Source organism: Ostrinia furnacalis, unplaced genomic scaffold (genome assembly GCF_004193835.3).
Source record: "Ostrinia furnacalis isolate ACB-3 unplaced genomic scaffold, ASM419383v2 OfSCF7464, whole genome shotgun sequence".
NCBI classification, from domain to species: Eukaryota; Metazoa; Arthropoda; class Insecta; order Lepidoptera; family Crambidae; genus Ostrinia; species Ostrinia furnacalis.
In genome coordinates, this window is record NW_021137703.1 from 1,166,852 (window position 1) to 1,186,940 (window position 20,089).

At 35.2% G+C, this 20,089-nt stretch overlaps 4 protein-coding genes across 5 annotated transcripts; 1 reads left to right on the forward strand and 3 right to left on the reverse strand.

The window, feature by feature from the left end:
• Positions 1-4,909: 4,909 nt before the first annotated feature.
• On the forward strand, positions 4,910-18,426 carry LOC114364718 (endoplasmic reticulum-Golgi intermediate compartment protein 3). The gene is made up of 8 exons (XM_028320986.1): positions 4,910-5,050; positions 5,137-5,295; positions 5,596-5,735; positions 5,993-6,066; positions 6,184-6,349; positions 6,512-6,701; positions 17,963-18,164; positions 18,250-18,426. The coding sequence occupies exons 1-8, from the start codon at positions 4,957-4,959 to the stop codon at positions 18,383-18,385; spliced, it is 1,161 nt and encodes a 386-aa protein (XP_028176787.1). The 5' UTR covers positions 4,910-4,956; the 3' UTR covers positions 18,386-18,426.
• On the reverse strand, positions 6,721-17,696 carry LOC114364720 (reactive oxygen species modulator 1). The gene is made up of 4 exons (XM_028320989.1): positions 17,674-17,696; positions 8,185-8,380; positions 7,763-8,105; positions 6,721-6,843 (listed from the first exon to the last, which is right to left on the reverse strand). The coding sequence occupies exons 2-3, from the start codon at positions 8,313-8,315 to the stop codon at positions 7,997-7,999; spliced, it is 240 nt and encodes a 79-aa protein (XP_028176790.1). The 5' UTR covers positions 8,316-8,380; positions 17,674-17,696; the 3' UTR covers positions 6,721-6,843; positions 7,763-7,996.
• LOC114364717 (pre-rRNA processing protein FTSJ3) lies at positions 12,414-16,658 on the reverse strand. Its single transcript, XM_028320985.1, has 10 exons — positions 16,484-16,658; positions 15,641-16,398; positions 15,367-15,516; positions 15,143-15,256; positions 14,813-14,974; positions 14,383-14,590; positions 13,968-14,237; positions 13,614-13,823; positions 13,279-13,478; positions 12,414-12,929 (listed from the first exon to the last, which is right to left on the reverse strand). The coding sequence occupies exons 1-10, from the start codon at positions 16,548-16,550 to the stop codon at positions 12,453-12,455; spliced, it is 2,616 nt and encodes an 871-aa protein (XP_028176786.1). The 5' UTR covers positions 16,551-16,658; the 3' UTR covers positions 12,414-12,452.
• mTerf3 (mitochondrial transcription termination factor 3) lies at positions 18,236-20,043 on the reverse strand. 2 transcript variants are annotated; one of them, XM_028320988.1, is made up of 4 exons: positions 19,924-20,043; positions 19,225-19,848; positions 18,929-19,143; positions 18,236-18,664 (listed from the first exon to the last, which is right to left on the reverse strand). In XM_028320988.1, exons 2-4 carry the CDS (start codon positions 19,722-19,724, stop codon positions 18,387-18,389), a joined length of 993 nt encoding a protein of 330 aa, XP_028176789.1. In that variant the 5' UTR covers positions 19,725-19,848; positions 19,924-20,043; the 3' UTR covers positions 18,236-18,386. The 2 variants fall into 2 exon arrangements, with proteins under 2 accessions (XP_028176789.1, XP_028176788.1); XM_028320987.1 differs by having other exon boundaries at positions 19,920-20,043.
• Between the last annotated feature and the right edge of the window lie 46 nt (positions 20,044-20,089).

Consider the following 20,089-nt stretch of genomic DNA (forward strand, 5'->3'; position numbering starts at 1 on the left):
TAGGCGGTGCTAAAAAGCTACAAAAATGTACACAATATAATACATAAATATTCTATATTCTATATTCTACCTTCAGTCACTATTATCTAAGACATGCAGTTGATATGCTGGATTCCTGGCTTGAATTAAATTCTTATATATTAACACGGAAATTCGATTGAATGTAGTTCAATTAAATTTTTGTGTTTTTTAATTTAGTCGATACTACGCTTCCACGCAATCTATGCACATGTCGTGGCAGCTTTTAATTAAGGCTACACTATAAACATGTATTGTTTTCAATGTTTTTTTTTCCTGTTAATTGTGTATGTCTTGTTAGCTGTCCTTAAATAAATAAATAAAAAATAAATAAATAAAATATTATAATATATATTTATACAAAATATATACATAAATTATACATACATATAATTTATATAAAATGGATGACGAGAGGTAACTCTCAGGTACTGATCTGCATGACAGTTGAAGGGCATTCAATCCTGCATTGAATAAGACCAAATTCATATGTTTTGGACAAACCGTTCTCGTGCTTATCTTCAACAAAGTAGAAAATATAACGTATAATTAATGACCCTCTCTACGTCCAATGGCTCGATCCCTGTCAAGCCTCACGAGTTGAATTTGCCTATCCTTGTTCCTCCCAGCCGATCCTTAACTAGGTTTGCTGCACCTCTTCTCTGCACTCTCCTGAACGACTCGGTGTTATCTACTATTACTGCCCCTCTTCCTTGCACCCTACTGCACGACTGCGTTACCTAGCCGTACGCCTGGTCCAAGGTTCGACGCCACAAAATCAACTACGTACGCGTGAAAATAGTTTGAAAACTATTTCCCGTGCTTACAACATTTTATTTTTATTTACTGCTTCGTCCCTATTAGTCGTAGCTTGATCCTATGTACCTATCCTATAGCCTTTTTCAATTTACGAGCTATCCCACACAAAAACAATTATTTAAATCAAACCAGTAGGTACTTTCTGAGATTAGCGCGTTCAAACAAACAAACAAACTCTTCAGCGTTTTAATATGACTCTGTTGTTGTTGATTTTTGGAGTCAAACCTTGGACCAAGTATAAGACTAGGCAACGCAGTCGTGCAGGAGGATGTAAGGAAGAGGGGCAGCCACAGTAGGTAACACAGAGTCGTTCAGGAGAGTGCAAGGAAAAGGTGCAGCAACCGCAGTTAAGGAACCAGCGCATCCAGCTCGTAAGCCTTTATAGGGTTACACTGGTTGAGGCGGTCCTTTTCAAGACTTAGAAGCCTGCGGATAACGAGACATTGGACGTGGAGAGAGTCATTAATTATACATATATTTTATACTTTGCCAAACATTGACACGCACGAGAACGGTTTGTCTAAAACATATGAATTTGGTCTTATTTAATGCAGGATTAAGTGCCCTTCAAGGATTACTAATGTTTGACCAAAAAACGTTTCCCAAATTATCACATCGCAAACAACGTTTCGCAAATTTTCATTTGGCAAAACAACTTATTGCAAATTTTTAATTCGCAAATGTCGTTTTTGGCATATTATTGTTTGGCAAAGTATGTTTTGCCAAATGTTTCATTTCACGGGAAACAATTTACAAAATAATTTGATTGGTGCATAGAATAGAATGGAATATAAATTAGCTTGTGGTTGTTATTTTGTTTAGTGAGTAGTTACCTAAGTAGTTAATTAATTGTTCTAAATTTATTTTCAGATTTCATTCTTGTGCATATAATGGAATATAAATTAGCTTGTGGTTATTATTTTGTTTAGTGAGTAAGTAGTTAATATAATTGTTCTAAATTAATTTTCATATTTCATTCTTTTTGTCGAAACTTCCAAATGATTCATTATAGGCCAGTAGAATTAGATTTTAAATCGGAAATAATTTCTACAAAAGATTTTATTGCTTTAATGGCTTCATTAGTTTCCCATAAATACTCTCCTAGGTTTTCGACTTCGACGGAGTTGTGCTTAAGTGGTGGGGGCCCCCGAAAGGGGCGCTTTTTCGGTTTTCCGGTTATATCGCGTAAAGGACTTACCCTATCGAAAAGTGGTCTTCCTGACGGTTGAAGGGCATTTAATCCTGCATTAAATAAGACCAAATTCATATGTTTTGGACAAATCGTTCTCGTGCAAATGTTCGGAAAAGTAGAAAATATGTGTAGATATAATTAATGACCCTCTCCACGTCCAATAGCTCGTCACCCGTAGGCTCCCAAGCCTTGTAAAGGGTCGCCTTAACCAGTGTATCCCTGTCAAGGCTCACGACTTGGATTCGCGTATCCTTGTTCGTCCCAGCCGTTCCTTAACTGCGGTTGCTGCACCTGTTCCTGGCACTCTCCTAAACGACTCTGTGTTACCTACTATGCTTGCCCCTCTTCCTTGTACCCTCCTGTACGATTGCATTGCTTAACCATATGCCTGGTCCAAGCTTCGACGCCACAAAATCAACTTCGTACGCGTGAAAATAGTTTAAATACTATTTTCCGTGCTTGCAACATTTTTCTTTACTGCTTCGCCTCTATTAGTCTTAGAGTGATTGTATATATCCTATCTATAGCCTTCCTCAATTTAAGAGCTATTCAACACAAAAATAATTATTTCAATCAAACTAGTAATTCTTGAGATTAGCGCGTTCAGACAAACAAACAAAAAACTCTACAGCGTTTTAATATGAACTTGTTGTTGTTGATTTTTGGCGTCGAACCTTAGACCAGGCATACGGCTAGGCAACGTAGTCGTACAGCAGGTTACAAAAGAGTGGGGCAGCCACAGTAGGTCACACAGAGTCGTTCAGGTGAGTGCCAGGAAGAGGTGCAGCAACCGCAGCTGCGCAGTTAAGGAACGGCTGGGACGAACAAGGATACGCGAATCCAAGTCGTGAGCCTTGACAGGGATACGCTGGTTAAGGCGACCCTTTACAAGGCTTGGGAGCCTACGGGTGACGAGCTATTGGACTTGGAGAGGGTCATTAATTATACCTACACATATTTTCTACTTTTCCGAACATTTGCACGAGAACGGTTTGTCCAAAACATATGAATTTGGTCTTATTTAATGCAGGATTAAATGTCCTTCAACCGTCAGGAAGACCACTTTTCGATAGGGTAAGTCCTTTACGCGGTATAACCGGAAATCCGAAAAAGCGCCCCTTTCGGGGGCCCCACCACTTAAGCACAACTCTGTCGAAGTCGAAAACCTAGGAGAGTCTTTATGGGAAACTAATGAAGCCATTAAAGCAATAAAATCTTTTATGGGAATTATTTCCGATTTAATTCATTTTTGTGTTTAATTCTACTGGCCTATTAAAAATAGAGGTGATTAGCTAGCGCTCAGCGGCCGCTGCCTAACGCGTTAATGGTCACTGTTATAACCTAACCTACTATTATCTGCAATACCTACTTTCTGCAACCATACTATTTTCTGGAATCTCTTTGTTTTACATAAAATTCTTGTGAAAACCATGATCTTTATTTTTACCGTCATGAAGAACACTTTTCGATAGGGTAAGTCCTTTACGCGGTGTAACCGGAAAACCGAAAAAACGCCCCTTTCGGGGGCCCCCACCACATAACCACAACTCCGTCAAAGTCGAAAACCTAGGAGTGTTTTTATGGGCAACCAATGAAGCCATCAAAGCAATAAAATGTTTTGTAGGAATTATTTCCGATTTGATTCATTTTTGTGTTTAATTCTACTGGCCTACCAGTATTTAATTAAAGTATAGCCTGACCAGGAACATAAAAACCCTGGCATAGAGGCGCTTCAATTGCATTTGATAGTGCAACACTGAGTACAGTCGTACATGTGTTAAATTAATAGGGTAAATTTATGTATCAGGATTCAGGATTACGGGCTAATTTGATATTTTCATAAATGAACGAAAAATATTATTTAAGGTAACCTGGTTTAAATAAATTAAATGAAACCATCAATCGAGCTAGTAGGGTATATTTTATTATTCATCAATAATCAAATTCAGAACTTGATTAATCAACTGTAATGTCTGCTCATGAACGCTTCAAACTCGGTACTTCTTTCCCAATTCCATAAAATTCAAAACTTAGAAAGTAACAAAAAACTTTAAAATGGGTAGTTGAAACAGACTACAGCTAATTTTCATAGTAGACTGTACTATACGATAAACATGTCAGTCAATTTGACAACCTTTGTCGGAAACATTATTCAATGAAAATATTGTCTGAACCCTTAGTATTTCTCTTCGACAAATACAATAACACACCGTGAACCACTTTTCTTTCACGACTATAAAAAGATTTTAGCAATTTAATTCACAAAATCAATTGCACACATTTAAAATAAAGTTTGTTTACACTTTGACAACAATAGACTGACATGCAAGGTGACATGTCAATGAAGTTTTCAGTTACTGTTGCCATTAAAATAAATTAGTACCATTAGTTTTCCGCAACATGGCGAGGGTTTTTATGTTCCTGGTCAGGCTATATAACGCCCTTAAAATGTCTTATCCATTTTTGCATAATCGGAACTAATAATCTAGAATCGATAGTATAGTTCCAAAATACTGAACTGTCCTATCGATGACATTGACAGCGGGGCGCCACCGTCATTACCGAATCGCTGGTTCCGATTTTTGTCATGTTGGAAACCATAAAGTTGAACGATGGTAGCGCCCCCCTGTCATTGAGTTTGGCGGGACAGTTCAGCGTGGGTCATCTATACGCCCTCCTGTCAATTTCATAGATGGGTTGCTGGGGACCCGGCTGTATGGCGTAATGCCCTTGCATTTTCATGGAATTAATCAAACTAAAAAATCGTGTAGATGTCATCACAGTCATGTCATGTATGTCACTTGTCAAATCATCATCGATGTTTTAAAACTGATTCCTCTGGATTCATTGAATAGGTATTTCTAAATTATCCGGCTATTCAAGATAAAAAAAAATTGAGTGCGCTACAATTCTACGAAACTATCAGAATGTCATCACCATTAATTGATAAGTTTAAACAGTTAGATGCTTATGCCAAGACATTGGAAGATTTTAGAATTAAAACTGCTACCGGTGCAGCAAGTAAGTTAAAATTTGCCTTACTACAATAAAATTATTAATTTAAACGGTGCCAAAGATAAAAAACTAAAACGTGCATTTTATTTTAGTTACTATCATTGGCGGTATTGTTATGACTTTGTTGTTTATTTCTGAACTTCATACGTACATGTCTCCAAACATATCTGAAGAATTATTTGTCGACACGTCAAGAGGACACAAGCTAAGGATCAATTTCGATATCGTTATACCTAGGATATCATGTGATTGTAAGTATCATTATAATGTAGTTTTAAATAAGTGAGCCTTGTCCACTAGACTTTGTCATCTGCATTACAAAATCAGTGTCATGAATAAAAATAAAAGAGACAAAGCTTCACCTACGATAAGTACTTAAATATTTATTTATTTTAGTCCATTTTGGACCACCACATCCCAAACAAGAATATGATACATAAGTAGTAAATGAATGTGCTTAGCAATCCTAATAATTAAAGATAGATAATCTTGTATTTATTTTGCTAATAATATTTTTTTACTATCTGTAACCATTTTATTTTATTTTCTAGACCTGGTGTTAGATGCTATGGATTCATCAGGAGAACAGCATTTACAAATGGATCATAATATTCACAAACGCAGACTAGATTTAGATGGAAATCCTATAGAAGAACCTAAGAAACAAGAAATCGCAATATCATCCACTACTGTAATTTCAACATACTTAGTAACCTAAACATAAGTATTCTTTAATTACTTACTTTTTAAATATTCCCAACCTACATAATATTAAGTTAATATGCTAATAATTTTTATAGTTTTTGTAGGTCAAGAAATGAAAATGTACTGTTGTCAGCCCCATGAGACAAAAATAACAAGCATTGAGAATAACTAAAAATCCCTTTGGAATAAATGATATAAATTACATATTTCTATATTGTTTATATATTTTTATACATATTGCAGAATCATCAAAACAACAGTATTGCACTTAAAACAACATGTGGTAGCTGTTATGGAGCAGCTTACAATGAATCTCAGTGAGTATTTAAAGTAACATATTAATTTTTTATGTGGATATACATATAAATAAAGCAATATTTTCCTTTCCTTCCCAATTAAAAAATGGTTTACTTTTACACTCACATTTACTTCAGATGCTGCAATACTTGTGAAGATGTAAAAGAAGCTTATAGAATAAGACGATGGGCTCTTCCAGACTTATCAACAATTGAACAGTGTAAAGATGATGACTCTATTGAAAGAACTAATTTGGCTCTTAAAGAAGGATGTCAATTATATGGATACATGGAAGTTAATCGGGTAATTTAGATAAATGGAGTTATATGTATGTCATGAGCTTGAAGTTTTTACTTGGTTTGTTATAAAATGGACAAATACAACATTCAAGCTTAGACTTACTAAGCCTAAATTAAATTACTTTAAATTGTAGACTGTTTAATTACAGATAATTCTCTTTTCTAGGTTGGTGGAAGTTTTCATATAGCTCCAGGAAAGAGTTTCACCATCAATCATGTTCATGTTCATGATGTGCAACCATTCTCATCTTCTGTTTTCAACACCACCCATATAATCAAACATCTTTCATTTGGAAGTGATATTAAAAGTGGGAATACTGCACCACTGGATGGTATTACTGGCACAGCTAAAGAAGGTTAGTAAAACTGCATACAAATCCTTCATCTTTGTTTATTTAAAGTTGTTTGTAATTCAAATGAAATCTTCATACTAGAAATCACTAAATTATCATATTAGCATTTTCTGTTCATTAGTTTTCATAGATTTTCACAATTTAACCCGGCGTCAATGACGCTGGGTCATATTGACCCGAGGCATTTTCAAACGTTCATATTTTTTTTTTGCGTCCATTTTGTGGTTCTAGCGTTCGTATAGCTGGAGATAGAACCTCCCTAAATCCATTCCATTAGTTAACGTATTGTGACTCCGCTTGCGTAGCGAAATACACAGGCTACAAATTAAAACGGGTCATTATGACCCGGCGTCATCGGTGGCGCGGTGACTTTGTGACTTACTTTTATTCGCTTATTTTGTGTTTAGTGCTAGCTTGTGTTGTTCTTTTTTAAGTTTTAGTCAAAATGTCTTTGTTAAATGACCTAGCAAGAATGTAGCGTTGCTGGAAGAGTCGGATTCCGAGATTGAAGAATTTCAGGCTGTAATAGCCAAAACTTAGAAATGGCAACGAATATGAAAAAGACGCAAGTAATGGGAACTCAGTCTTCGGATAATCTCGAACTTGCATTAGTACGACGCCGGCAAGTGCGTCATGCCACATTTACATGCCCAGACCATTTAATTACATACTGCACCAGTTGCAGCAGTTCCATGGCTCTGAATGATGAAGTAGAAGACTGATCTCATTGTATCTGCATTTAAAAAGTAGATTTTATCTCTTTTTCACTATATAACATTGTTGATTCCTATTAATACTAAAAATCTTTACCAAAAACAAAAAATATAGACTCAAATGTGTTTCCATACATGATTTTTTCATGTTTTGTTTAAAAATTCATAAAAAATGATTTATTTCATGTATTCGTTTTATTTTTGTTTTATTAGCTCAGTAAAGAATATAGACAGTAATTAAAATTAAGATTACTTGTACAATTTCCTGAAAAATGATCGATGAAATGTGGGTCAATATGACCCGGGGTCATCGTCTTTGCAATTATTTTCACGTCATTGGCGCCGGGTTAAATTCCTAATCTTAAATTCCTTTCTACATTGACATAGTAAGTAACATTGATAGCTAATTTGGGCAGTACGTAAATGTTTGTCAGAAGAAAATTTTATGCAGTTGAACTAAGTTAGGTTCTCATATTACATAATGAAAGCCCTAAATACCCCCAATATTTTTAAATAAAATAACATTTTGAGTAGGTACTACAAAGTTTAAATTAAAGTATTTACAAAGTACAAAACCATATACTTTCAACAACGTATTCCGGTTCCAATAGCCATAAATGTTCCAAATGTTCCTCCACCTTGAAGCATAACTTTTCCAACAGAATGAACTAATTCGCGCCCTCTTGCTCCATATCTAAATAAGAATAAAGATAATATAATTATTGGTAACATTGAAATATATTAAAACATGCTAGGTTACATTAAAAAACAACCTCAAAGCAGTGAAGCCACCGAAGAGACCTCCACTAGCCATTCCCACGCAAAATCCTATCATGAATCCCATTTTCATTTTATCAAAACACGAGGGTCCTTGACTTTGATAAACACCTCCAGGAACAGGCATTATTACCTACTCGTAATTTACTTCAAAATTAAAAGCGAAATCTGAATCTCAGGTCAAAAACCAAAATGCAGGGTACGGAAACTTCCATACTACGATCAAACTNATACGCCTCCCTCCTGTCTCGCTCCCGCATTCTATTTGTGTCACGTTTTATAAGGACATGATTAAAGCCTACAATGTTCTACCGGCCAAACGGGAGAACTACACACAGATTCTACACTACCTATGTGTTGCCCACCTGGGAATCCAAACTAGATCCTCTTGGTATAGAATACTACGCCATAAGTTCCTCTAACTCTATAAGAAGGAATTTCTTAAGATACACGATTTGTCCTACATATAATAGTAAAAATATTATACAAGGCATACTTACATACACAAAACGAACGAAGGTTATATGGATACTTACGCCCCCACCCGGATCGGAGGCGGTGGGATCTGCTTACCTGACCCCGTAAATACCAGGAAAATTAACGATATTCTCGGCTTTCACGTGTTAAGTACGTCTTTTTAGATAAGACATTCAAGATCTTGAAGTAGATATTATTCAGTTAGAATTAGGTACAGTTAGCGTAATTAGTTCGTGACACCCAGTGGCCAAATAGTTGACAACGCAACCTTATTCCAATTGTAACAAAGACGTGTTGCCGAACTTTTTGGCTACTTTGGGTGTCACGATTTTATGCTGACTGTACCTGTATAAATTATTTTTTTTTACTTTTATGTGCGTATGTGGCATAATAACAAATCGCTAAATAAATAGTTAATGAACTCTTGGGTGATGTTGCAAGACGTTTATAATATTACGACGCAATAGCCTGTAGGTACTGATGATTTATAGGTAGAAATGTGTTACGGATATACAATGTGGCGGGATAGGTACCGTGTTTGTTATGTGCGGAGCGCGGGCCGGAGCCGGGGCACGGGCTCGATGACGGCGGTGCGCGGCCTTGGCCGTGATCGCGCTCGATATAGCGCGGCCGCCGCCCGACCCGCCGCCTCCCGGCGCCGCCACCGCCGCCACCGCCGCCACCGCCTCGCACCCACTCCACCGCTGCCTCCTGCCTGATGCTCTCTAGATATTCCGGAACGAGAACCACCTCAAGATGAGGCGTAGTTTACCAACCTTATTACATTTTCAACGTTACCCGATTGCCCTATAACTAAATCCGTAATGATTTACACTAAATAAAATGTCATCATTTAAATCGCACGTTACCTACCTATCTCTACAAAAACCACTCGCTGGAACTTAGTAGGCAGACGGCGTAGTTGGAGCGAATCAGAATTAGACACCAAGGTCAAAGCGGAGTGATATCATTTATATGGCGTGCCTGTCCCTGAACTCTGTTAGCCGCGAGTGACGCACGTGGCTTCAAATATCACCGTGACCTTACTCGTAAAAATAATCCTGGTAATTTCAGGTAATGGCTCTGCCTACACCCTAATACATTTATAAAGGTCGTCTCCATTTTCAATATCAAATTAATTACCTTTTCGATACAATAAATTAGTGGAATATTATTCCGTTTCACGATGGTATACTCGTAGTATATGCTTGCTCAGTGTAGCTACAACAATCAAACTACAAAGTCTAGGCTGTAAGTTACAACGGAAGTTTAAGTCTTACCTATTTAATTTCGACAAAACGGGATGCTAAGTAGATCGCTGTAGAGTGAACACCTATCTACAGGGTGTTAGGTAAATGGGTATATGAGCCGACACTAGCCCATGTTAACATGGTCATATAAATGGTATGGTGAAGTCAGAAATTTGATATCATCATTTTAATTTTTTTAATTGTGATACAAAATAAATTTAATAAAATCCAATTTGTATGAAAATTAAAATAATTAAAATGAAGATATCGATTTTCTGACTTCACCATAACATTTATATGACCATGTTAACATGGGCTAGTGTCGGCTCATATACCCATTTACCTAACACCCTGTATACTTAAGTATCTACGTAGAGCCCGCAGACTAATACACGAAAGACTACAAAACGCCACTTCCGACGTAATCTCAAGTAATAGTATGACTGTAAATGGCCCTCTGTTATATTTTGAGTACGGTCATGCTTTATTCTACTACGACACAAAGTATTTAGCTATCGTTGAATTTTGATCATTCATACAATATTTAAAATCGGGTAGTATTTAAACGAGTGCCTGTAAATTTATGTTGTAAGGGTCAAAAATAATTAATGTGGGCTAAAGAATTACTAAGTGAGCGACTGAGTGCGAGTAACGAAAAATCAAAAGAATAGCAACTTACAAAAAAAAATTGAGTTCCTTAAAATACAAAATGAGAAGCTTCATAATATTTGAGCGACCTAATATTTGATTGAGTGTCAACGTTAGGTCCTGCATTTTTTTAAATATTTGGCAAATGCTTTTTTTATACTGAGCGGTATTTTGAACTTTAATGAAGTGTTTCGAATGCAAAAACTACTTTGGAAAATACTATTATGAGCAGCGTATTATAAGCCCACATTTAAATAAAAAATGATCTTATGAAATAAATATTTGACGGAACACTATTCTAGTAGCGAAAAAAATAAAACATTATTTAAGGGTAGGTAATCAAATGAAACAATGTATTACGAAAAATGAAATAAATTTGTATTTTCTTAAATCGAATCAACAAAAAAAAAACAAAATAAAATAAGTCGCTTCTGTCGACCCAAAAAAAGTAATCTTATTAATAAGGTTCATTGGTACCTATGAGGATTGAGGAGCTCTACCTACTCATCGTCACTGTATGATAAGTGCTGGCTTGGACTTAGCGGGCCGGCCTCGTTTTCTTTTTCGTCCAATAGGTATCTGTACCTCTAGTAGGAAAAACTTTCGAGTTCGTTTCGTTGCGTATTCAAAGTGTCATCGAAAAATTTTGTATGAAAAATTAAACAGCGCCCCCTAGGGCGGCTATAATATAGGGGGCGCTGTTTAATTTTTCATACAAAATTTTTCGATGACACTTTGAATACGCAACGAAACGAACTCGAAAGTTTTTCGTACTAGAGGTACAGTTTTGCTTCCAGTGGCGGTGTTGTTAGTTTGAGCCGAATTGCTAGACCCAAAACGTGTTTGCATACATATTTTGTTAAAAATTCGGAACAGTCGCCCCGCCCCCATTCGAATTCGGGCGCTGTAACAATCTGTAGTTTTCATGAATAAAGCGTATCAAAATAAAAAACATGAGACCTCAAATATATTATCAGTAACCAATAATCATTAATAAAGCAGCTTACAAAACTTTGCTTAGAATTAACTTTTTTGTAGTTCGTTCAGTAAAACCTCAATTAGAAAAATCTAATGTATCTTCATATTAAAGTTGCCCTCTCTGTATTTCTAGTCGCTCACTTAGTAATTTAGTCGCCCGGATATTATTTTTATGTCTGAAATGTAATAATCAAAACCCACATTTTGTAAGCTCGTTCTGGATTTTATTATTGATCAATATTCGTCGTTAGTGTGGTAAATTTTTCGCTTACTCAAATTCATACCGCTCAAGGTATTAAAACAGTATGCCATCATCAGTCGCAAAGTTTTTTTTTAGTCGCTCGTTTTATAATTCCCCTTTAAAATCTAGCTTGCTTTGCATGTCAAGTAACAACTCATGATTGCGTTTGTAATTTGTATATATGCCTGAACTGTAACCGCTAACTAGGTGAAAATACATCTCTACTTGATGCGCTTTGTTATTATGGCGCAAGTACACTATGCGGGAAATTGGTCGAGCGAGACGTATAGTGTAAGCACGCACTTCAGGTAATTTCCCTGTGCATCCCCCATACTTCGGTGTGCGGACTCGCGCTTCTTCTCGGTCAACTTCCCGCATCACTTGCGCCATTATTACAGTGATTAATTTCAACAAGCATCCAAATCGATGCCTTGCCTAGACAATTAATTCGCAAAATTAGTCCTTAATGAAAACGTGCGTCTTTTCAGAATACATCTTAATAAATTCCTGCTCATAGTAAGATAATATAAAAATATGATAACTGATAGGTTACCTATACCTACCTGAGATAGGCTAGTGTATAAAGTGATATTTAAGAGGATTCGCTATAAATAGCATTAAAACGTTTTCATCACATATTAATACATATAATATTATGTACATACAACACTTATTTAGCTTTTCCCTTCCTTTTACCTGCTTTCGCTCGGGGAGCCTTGCCGGCCTTGCCTGGCTTGCCCGCCTTGGACTTGGAGTTATTGAACTTGGCCTTCTTGCCGCGGCCCTTGGTTTTTTCCTTGGCCTTCTGCGCGCGCAGGTCCTTCTTCATGCGTGGGTCGACGACCTTGTACTGGCCCTTGACTCCGCTCGGCCGCTTCATGCGTTTGGCCGTGGTGTGCTTCTTGGCCACGACATAGGTCACCTTCTTCTTGCCATCGGTCTGCGCCTTCTTGTAGAGAGTCCTGATCTGCTGAGCCTTCTCCCGCTCGGACATGTCCGCGTTCTCCATCACGGCTTCCACCTTCTTCTTCGCCTTCTCCATCTTCTTAATCATACGCTTCTTCTTCCTAGCCTTAGCTTCGATCACCTTCTTGATTGGCCTAACATTTATGTCTTGCAGCTTCTTTTCGTATTCTTCAGTATATTTCTGAAAATATATACAGTAAAATTTGAAAACGATAATAAATTGATCAAGTGTCAATGAGGTTTTTCGCGATTGAAAAATCCGCCAGATGGCAATACGTAGACGCGAGGTCCAAATGCTGCATGATTGGTGGATTTTGACATATCTGTCAATGTCATATCAAAAATAACCAATCATGCAGCATTTGGACCTCACGTCTACGTATTGCCATCTGGCGGATTTTTCAATCGCGAAAACCCTCATTGAAAAGAAAATTCATATTCCCTACCTAAATCTAGCTTAAATATGAAAGACTAACAAAATCACAAATTCGTAGCCAATGCACAATAAAAAAATTACAATGATGAAATACCTCAGGGATGGCCATTGGTTTCTTCATGTGTTTCTTTTCATCTTCAACAAACCAATCGGGCAAATTTTTATCATTGAAGGCATACCGGTTCCATGCATCATCAATCAGATCCCGCTTGAATTTCTTAGAAGTAGCTATCATTGTTCCTAAAGCTAAAGTTTCTGCATCCATTTTCAGAGTTTTCTTTAGTCTTTTTAGATCTAAAAAAAATATTAACATAAAAACAAGTTCATTATGCATATTGCAGATCCTGTTGTTATGGTTTAGTTGTATTTATAAAATTTTATAGTAGGTATAACATTATTTTAATTATTAATTTGTGAATTTTAACTTACCAGGGTCCTGGGAAACCACTTCAAAACCATCCTTTTTGCTTGTTTTAGCACCTGCTTTATCTGCGCCAGGAGCCACAGTATCCTCAACATCATAATCGCTGTCTGATGAGTCATCATCAGAGCTCTCTACATCATTCAACTTTCTTTTCAAACTGCCATTTCTGCTATCTTCTAAACTGGACTTCTTTGCTTCCTCTGTTATTTTTTTACCTGAAATTATAATGTTACAAATAAATTATTCAAGCTAAAATTCGGATGGATGGTTTTTCAAGAAATCTATTAAACTTATTGTCATCAATGTGATGATTAATCATATCCATATTCATTTTATCAAAATTTCCTGTTAGATGTTACCTTTTTCTTTATATGTAGTGGCAATTTTATCCAAATCTACACCTTCATCATCCTCTTCATCAATGTCCTTAAAACAGTCTTTCTGGAACCAAAGTTCCGCTTTCATTGAACGTTTGGACACAGGGTCCGTGTTGTCAAGGTCTGTCAATAATGGATTGTTCTTAGGGATCGATGGAGTTTTGGTTAACTGACTATTCTTGAGGGTATTTAATTTTGTTATTTTATCTATCTTCTTCTTCTTCTTTGACTCATTATCCGAATCTGAGAAAGCTGAAACAAAAATATTTTATTAAAATCTAAATTTTCTTAAAGTGTGTAATGTCAATTACATACTGTGTAATATTGTATATCTCCAAAACAAGAGTCTTGAGACTCTTTTACAGTCAGCTAAAAATATTGAGTTTTTTGTACTTGCCTAAAGTATCTTTTTCAGTTTCATCTTCTGAATCTGATTCCATTTCCAGTTCACTGTCAGAATCTTTATAATATAACCCGGAAGAATCTAATTTTGAAGATTCAACATCATACTTGATATGTTTGGGTTTAATTTTAAATTCATCATCTGATTCATCTCCACCGTCAACAACAATATCAGGCTGTTGGTCCACAAGCCTTGACAATTCCTGTGAAAAAAACCATTGACATTAAAACACACTCAAATATGCTGCACTTAGTTAATAAAATAAATATAAAATTAAGGCATACACAACTGTTTAATTTACATTACTTATTTTGAGCAAGTGATATTGTCAATGTGTATCATTTAGTACCAAATAAATATTTTTTTCTTTCTTTCTTTCATGTTAAATCTATAGTAGGTATGTTTGGGTATATACAAAACAAACCTGAGCATTTTTAATAGATGATAGCTGAAACATATCATTGCTTTCCATTATTGGACCACCATCTCCCTTCAAAACCATTTTCAAATTCATTTTCTCTGCTAACTTTTGCCTCTGTTTGTTCAGTTGTTTTCGTTTTCTTTTTGACAATCTTCTTTCTTCATCCTGAAAATATTCATAATAAATTTGATACTCAAGACATTTTCAGTGCAAGATATAACAATATGAAATCATACTGCCATGTTTATTTCTGATAGTCTGATAATTTTGGGAATATTTGACTATTTTTTTTATCAATGCTCATTAAAATCAAAATGATTCTGGTTAGATTACCTGAAGCTCAGCAATTTGATCATCAACCTCCGCCTCATCATCGCTTTTCTTATCCTCTGTTGCCTCAGTGTCATCAGCAGCATCCACAGCCTCTTCTTTTTCATCCTTTTTCTCCTGAAAAGGACAAATTTAACTCTTTAGAAATTAAATAACAGCAAATATTACAAAGAAAACTAATTATTACAGTACTAAACTATCTTAATTATTTTCAGTACTATTGTTACCTTTGGAGTTTTTAATTCTTTCATCTGTTTCATCCAACTTAATAGCAACTTGAGATCTTTTCTGCCCAGCACTTTTATGTCCTTGCAACATATTTTTATTTCTTCTGTTGTCTTAGGATGTAATTCAATAGTTTTGTCATCGATCACAATCTGTAATAAAAACAATAATATAAAACTTCACATACTAATACTTTTTCTTCTTTGAATTTCTTCTCGTTTCTGTTAATACTGAGAAAACTTTCAGTGCTAATGAGATTTAAAAATCACTAATTACCTCAGAACATCCTTGTAAAAGATCAATTGGGTCATCTGCAGATAAAAACTGTGACAGAAGAACTTTGTGATGAGTAGTATAGTCATTTTCTTTGTAGCCCTCAGCTTTGGCTTTCTTTTGCTTTTCAGGGTGCAAAATATTTGTATGCTGTTTTTTAGCTATTTCCAAATCTTCAAACACATACTTAGGCTCTAAGAATTTAGGATCAATAGAATCTGGAGCAATATAACCTTGGCAAACAACAAATATTTCGGAAGACTCATTTCGTGAAGCCTGTGGTTTTGTTGCATGAACTTTCTTGAAAAACTGTTTTAGGACCCAAAGCAGAGCATGATAATCTTTAGATCTGAATACTTTTGTCACAAACCAACCACCTTCTCTTAAAAAGTTGGTTGCAAGTTTTAAGGCACTGAGTGTCAAACAGGCTTGCTGATACGCATCGTGAAGCCAATTTAAACCCACATTAGGAGCTCCATCATGAAGAACGACATCAGCTTTCCATGTCTTAATTTCTTTTTTGATAGCCGATTTACATTTTTCAGTTGTTATATCTTCGGTTAGACCAATGCAGCCTGGCACAGGTTTTATTGGGAACAAATCTACACCGATAACGATGCTGGATACTGGCATATTCTGATGCGCCACTTGCATCCAGCCACCGGGCGCGGCACACAAATCTATACATACTCGTGACCTTTGTAAAAAGCCGAACTTTCTGTTTAATTGAATCAACTTAAAAGCTGCTCTGGAACGATAGCCTGAAAGAAAATGGTATTTTATAGAACACATTTCACGATATGGCTGCAAATGGCCTTTCTTTTAAGATAATTTATTTTTAGGTACCTGTTTCCTTCGCCAACTGATAATATTTATCTTTACGCTGTTTCCCTACTTTAGTCTTTTTACCCATTTTGATGGATTTAAGGGGTTTTAAACTTTATTAACCAAATAATTCTCACAAACATGTGTTTACATTGTGCACTTGATCGTGCAAGATTTTGAGGTTATTTATCTTTCAAAATGACTGACAATGTCAAATACACATGGCAAATCCGAGATAGAAAAAAGCGCGGGAAACGTCAAGCTAGGCGGTTGTCTCAATTTTTGCTTTTGCGATTTTTATAAATTATCTAGTAAATAGAGATCAGTTAAGTAGTGGAGTGTAGTATATTTATGTTTATCTTTCTATTTATTTATTAGTTAGTGATTTTGGCAGTGCTCTGGTAAGTTTTTACCTTTTTCTCTGGTTACATGAACGACCCAGACGAACCTGGGGGCTCTGTCCCCCAGGTTTCGTACAATGTCACTATAGCTAATAATTATTCAGCATTAGATACTGAAAGTTCATGCACGGATGGCTCCGAACATTCTCAAAATAAATCCAAACGTTTAAAACGGGCCTCTGCACCTAAGTATTGTAAACACTGTAATAAAAAGAGGAGACGTCATCATAAAAGCTCTACAGTTCCTTCGCTTGATTCATGTGAATGTCACTCGGAATCTCATTCCGACACGCTAATTCAGCCAAAACAACAACCAAACAATTTCAATGATACTACTGCTAAAAACTCTGTGCCAGTGTCAAACTCACCAAACTCACTTGATGTTGAGTTTGAGAACAATAATTTTATGTGTGTTCATAAATAAAGTAAAATTATTAAATTGAAAAGTTTTTGTTTATTTGCATTTCCATGTGCAATGTAGAATTTTTCCAAATCCATTGTTTTGAAAATAATACAATACGTACACCATAAAGATAAATACTTTCAAAATAATGGATTTGAAAAAATTCTACATTGTACATCAAAAAAACAATAATTCTTTGAAGGTTATGAGGGCCTATGTGTGCGTGAACTGTGTGTATGTATGCGTGGACTTTATGTATGTATGTGTGCGTGTACTATGTGTGTATGTGAGCGTTACGTACGTAGGTTAAGTACAGCGAATTTAACACCAGGCTGTCAATTAGTAGGCTCAAAAATTTGACAGAGAGGGTTCTCTATTTCCTATGTATTACTTTTCTCTATGCCAAAATGCAACAATGAATGACAGGAGACAACTGTCAAACTGACAACTTCAGTCTGACATTTTACGACAACATTTTTTATCTACTTACAAGCAGAGATCACATTATATACAGCCATTAAGTTTTTATTTATTTTTATTGTGCAAAATCTTTTTTTTTGACACTGCGTTTGGGCGGGTTATATAAATGTTGCAGCTTCCAAAAAGCTTTCGATTTTTTAACTTTAGTTAATCTTTAGCACTCTTTAGGGAATTCTGATCCATCACTTAACATTCCCTAAACACTTCAATTTTCAGGTGCTGTAATGTTCCAGTACTACTTAAAAATAGTTCCTACAATGTATGTTAAATTAGATAAGACTGTGCTATATACCAACCAATTCTCTGTGACTAGACACCAGAAATCAGTCTCAAACGCCAATATGGAATCTGGCATGCCTGGTGCTTTCTTTAGTTATGAACTTTCACCTTTAATGGTAAAATACACAGAAAAGGAAAGGTAAGAAATAACAAGCACATTTTATGATTTAAACTGTTGTTTATTATTTATCTAGTATCTTCTACATTACCTTCTCATTTTTCAGGTCCATTGGGCACTTGGCAACCAATATATGTGCTATAATAGGAGGAGTGTTCACAGTTGCTGGTATATTTGATAGTTTATTATACCATTCACTTAACGCTTTTCAGAGCAAGATGTTATTAGGAAAATCTGGCTAATTCATAGTGTCTTGAGAAACACATTAAAATCATTTATATTACATTTGGCGTATAATTTACAAAAATCTACATCCGTTCCTTCAGCTAAAGCCATTATTGGAACATAATTTTCTTTCGTAGGATCAAATTGGGCTCTGCCTAATTTTTGTAAAAACAAATATCGTTGTTTAACTTTAAAACTTCTACATAATAAAATTTCTGGTTGCTGCAATATTGTTGAATGTGGAATTTTTATTGTATTATGTAGCAGGTTGAATCTTTCTAGAAGTGCTCTTTGATCTGCAAAAAAAGTTTAAAATATTATTTTTCTAAAAGAAACTATTGTGTTAATAACAGTAATAATAGTCAATAAAAATGAAGAAAGAGAATGTCTTGTGGCATTAATAAAAAATAATAAACAATTGTAAAAACTTGAAAGTTCACATTTTTCATGTATGAATGAGCACTATATTCTCTACATTCAGTTTTGTTGCACAAACCTTAGTTATTTAATATAAATAAGAGGTACCTATATAGTATGATTTATAAGAAATTACAACTTACTCATCATCCACAATCTAGGTTTATCTAATAAAAGTTTCTTTACTTCAGATTCTTCAAAGCCCATTTCCTCTTTGATAACAAATGTGTTGGTTGTTACATGATGTAAGCTGTATGTTATCAGTCTAGGTTGCTTTGTTGCTAAAAACCTGACCTCATCACCACATAAACCAAACTTTTGTTGATAGTAGCCCAATCTTCTGTCAATTCTTAAAGTGCTGAAATTAGTTACATTTTATTAAAATTAGTGCTGTAAAATAAATTACTTAGCATTAACATTTCATAACAAACAAACATACCTGAACATGAGCCAAAAGGGATTGTGTTGAATAATTCTACTTATTTGACTTTTAGAAAAATGTTTTGACTGTAAATAATTAATTCGAACCTCTAGATCATCCAGGGGCTGGCATAATATTAATGGATTTTTAGTTAGGTAATTTCCCAGTTCTTCTTTATCAACAAAGTCATTGATAAACAAAATGTGTTTCTTAATATCATCAAAATTCAACTTAAGTATTTTATTTACAACATGCGGATTCTTTTCAATTTTACTCAAATTTATATTGAGATGTAGTAAATTCTGCAAAAATTCTGAGTTGTTAACATATGAAGCCAAATTAAAAGTATTAGGGTAGTATGGAGTTACCGACGACAAATCCTCGGAAATGCTTTCTTCAATAAATTTATCATTAATCAGTTCATTTTGCGACTTTGGTTTTTCTGTTAACAAACTAAAATATCTCCAGTTCTTTGTTATAGAACTTAGGTTAATTCTTAAATTTCTGGAAACCGCCATGGTTTTAGTTTACTAAATCACTTTAATGTGTTGTCCCATTTAAAGCTGTAGTCCCATGTAAGTAGTCCCCAGTTGGCCCTCTGGTAGGTATAGTAAGATGAAAATGTTTCACCTACTAAAAGACCTGAAAAGAAAATAATAGATACGAATCATACAATTATGTAAACACAAGTAGGCTGAAAATTAGATACATACCTACGTTTAAATACTAAATGAATAAATAAATTAATATTTCTCAAGTACACAATATTTTTTTACTAAATTTCGGTGTTTGACATTGACAACTCAGTTTTGTTGAGGTTATGTTTTTTTTAATGAACAAAAATGCTGCCGGGGGGATAGCTCCAATCCAAAGACCTAGTAAA

Excerpts from the sequence above, each read along its gene's own strand:
- LOC114364717 (XM_028320985.1), bottom strand. The coding sequence starts at position 16,550 with ATGGGTAAAAAGACTAAAGTAGGGAAACAGCGTAAAGATAAATATTAT. Across the intron at positions 15,517-15,640 it reads TTTTACAAGGATGTTCTGAG|ATTGTGATCGATGACAAAAC; the intron begins GTAATTAGTGAT and ends TTTTTATTACAG. Across the intron at positions 12,930-13,278 it reads AACCAATGGCCATCCCTGAG|AAATATACTGAAGAATACGA; the intron begins GTATTTCATCAT and ends ATATATTTTCAG.
- mTerf3 (XM_028320988.1), bottom strand. The coding sequence starts at position 19,724 with ATGGCGGTTTCCAGAAATTTAAGAATTAACCTAAGTTCTATAACAAAG. Across the intron at positions 19,144-19,224 it reads CCCTTTTGGCTCATGTTCAG|CACTTTAAGAATTGACAGAA; the intron begins GTATGTTTGTTT and ends AACTAATTTCAG. Across the intron at positions 18,665-18,928 it reads ACCTAGATTGTGGATGATGA|ATCAAAGAGCACTTCTAGAA; the intron begins GTAAGTTGTAAT and ends CTTTTTTTGCAG.
- LOC114364720 (XM_028320989.1), bottom strand. The coding sequence starts at position 8,315 with ATGCCTGTTCCTGGAGGTGTTTATCAAAGTCAAGGACCCTCGTGTTTT. Across the intron at positions 8,106-8,184 it reads GGTGGCTTCACTGCTTTGAG|ATATGGAGCAAGAGGGCGCG; the intron begins GTTGTTTTTTAA and ends ATTCTTATTTAG.
- LOC114364718 (XM_028320986.1), top strand. The coding sequence starts at position 4,957 with ATGTCATCACCATTAATTGATAAGTTTAAACAGTTAGATGCTTATGCC. Across the intron at positions 6,067-6,183 it reads GCAGCTTACAATGAATCTCA|ATGCTGCAATACTTGTGAAG; the intron begins GTGAGTATTTAA and ends CATTTACTTCAG. Across the intron at positions 6,702-17,962 it reads TACTGGCACAGCTAAAGAAG|GTGCTGTAATGTTCCAGTAC; the intron begins GTTAGTAAAACT and ends TTCAATTTTCAG.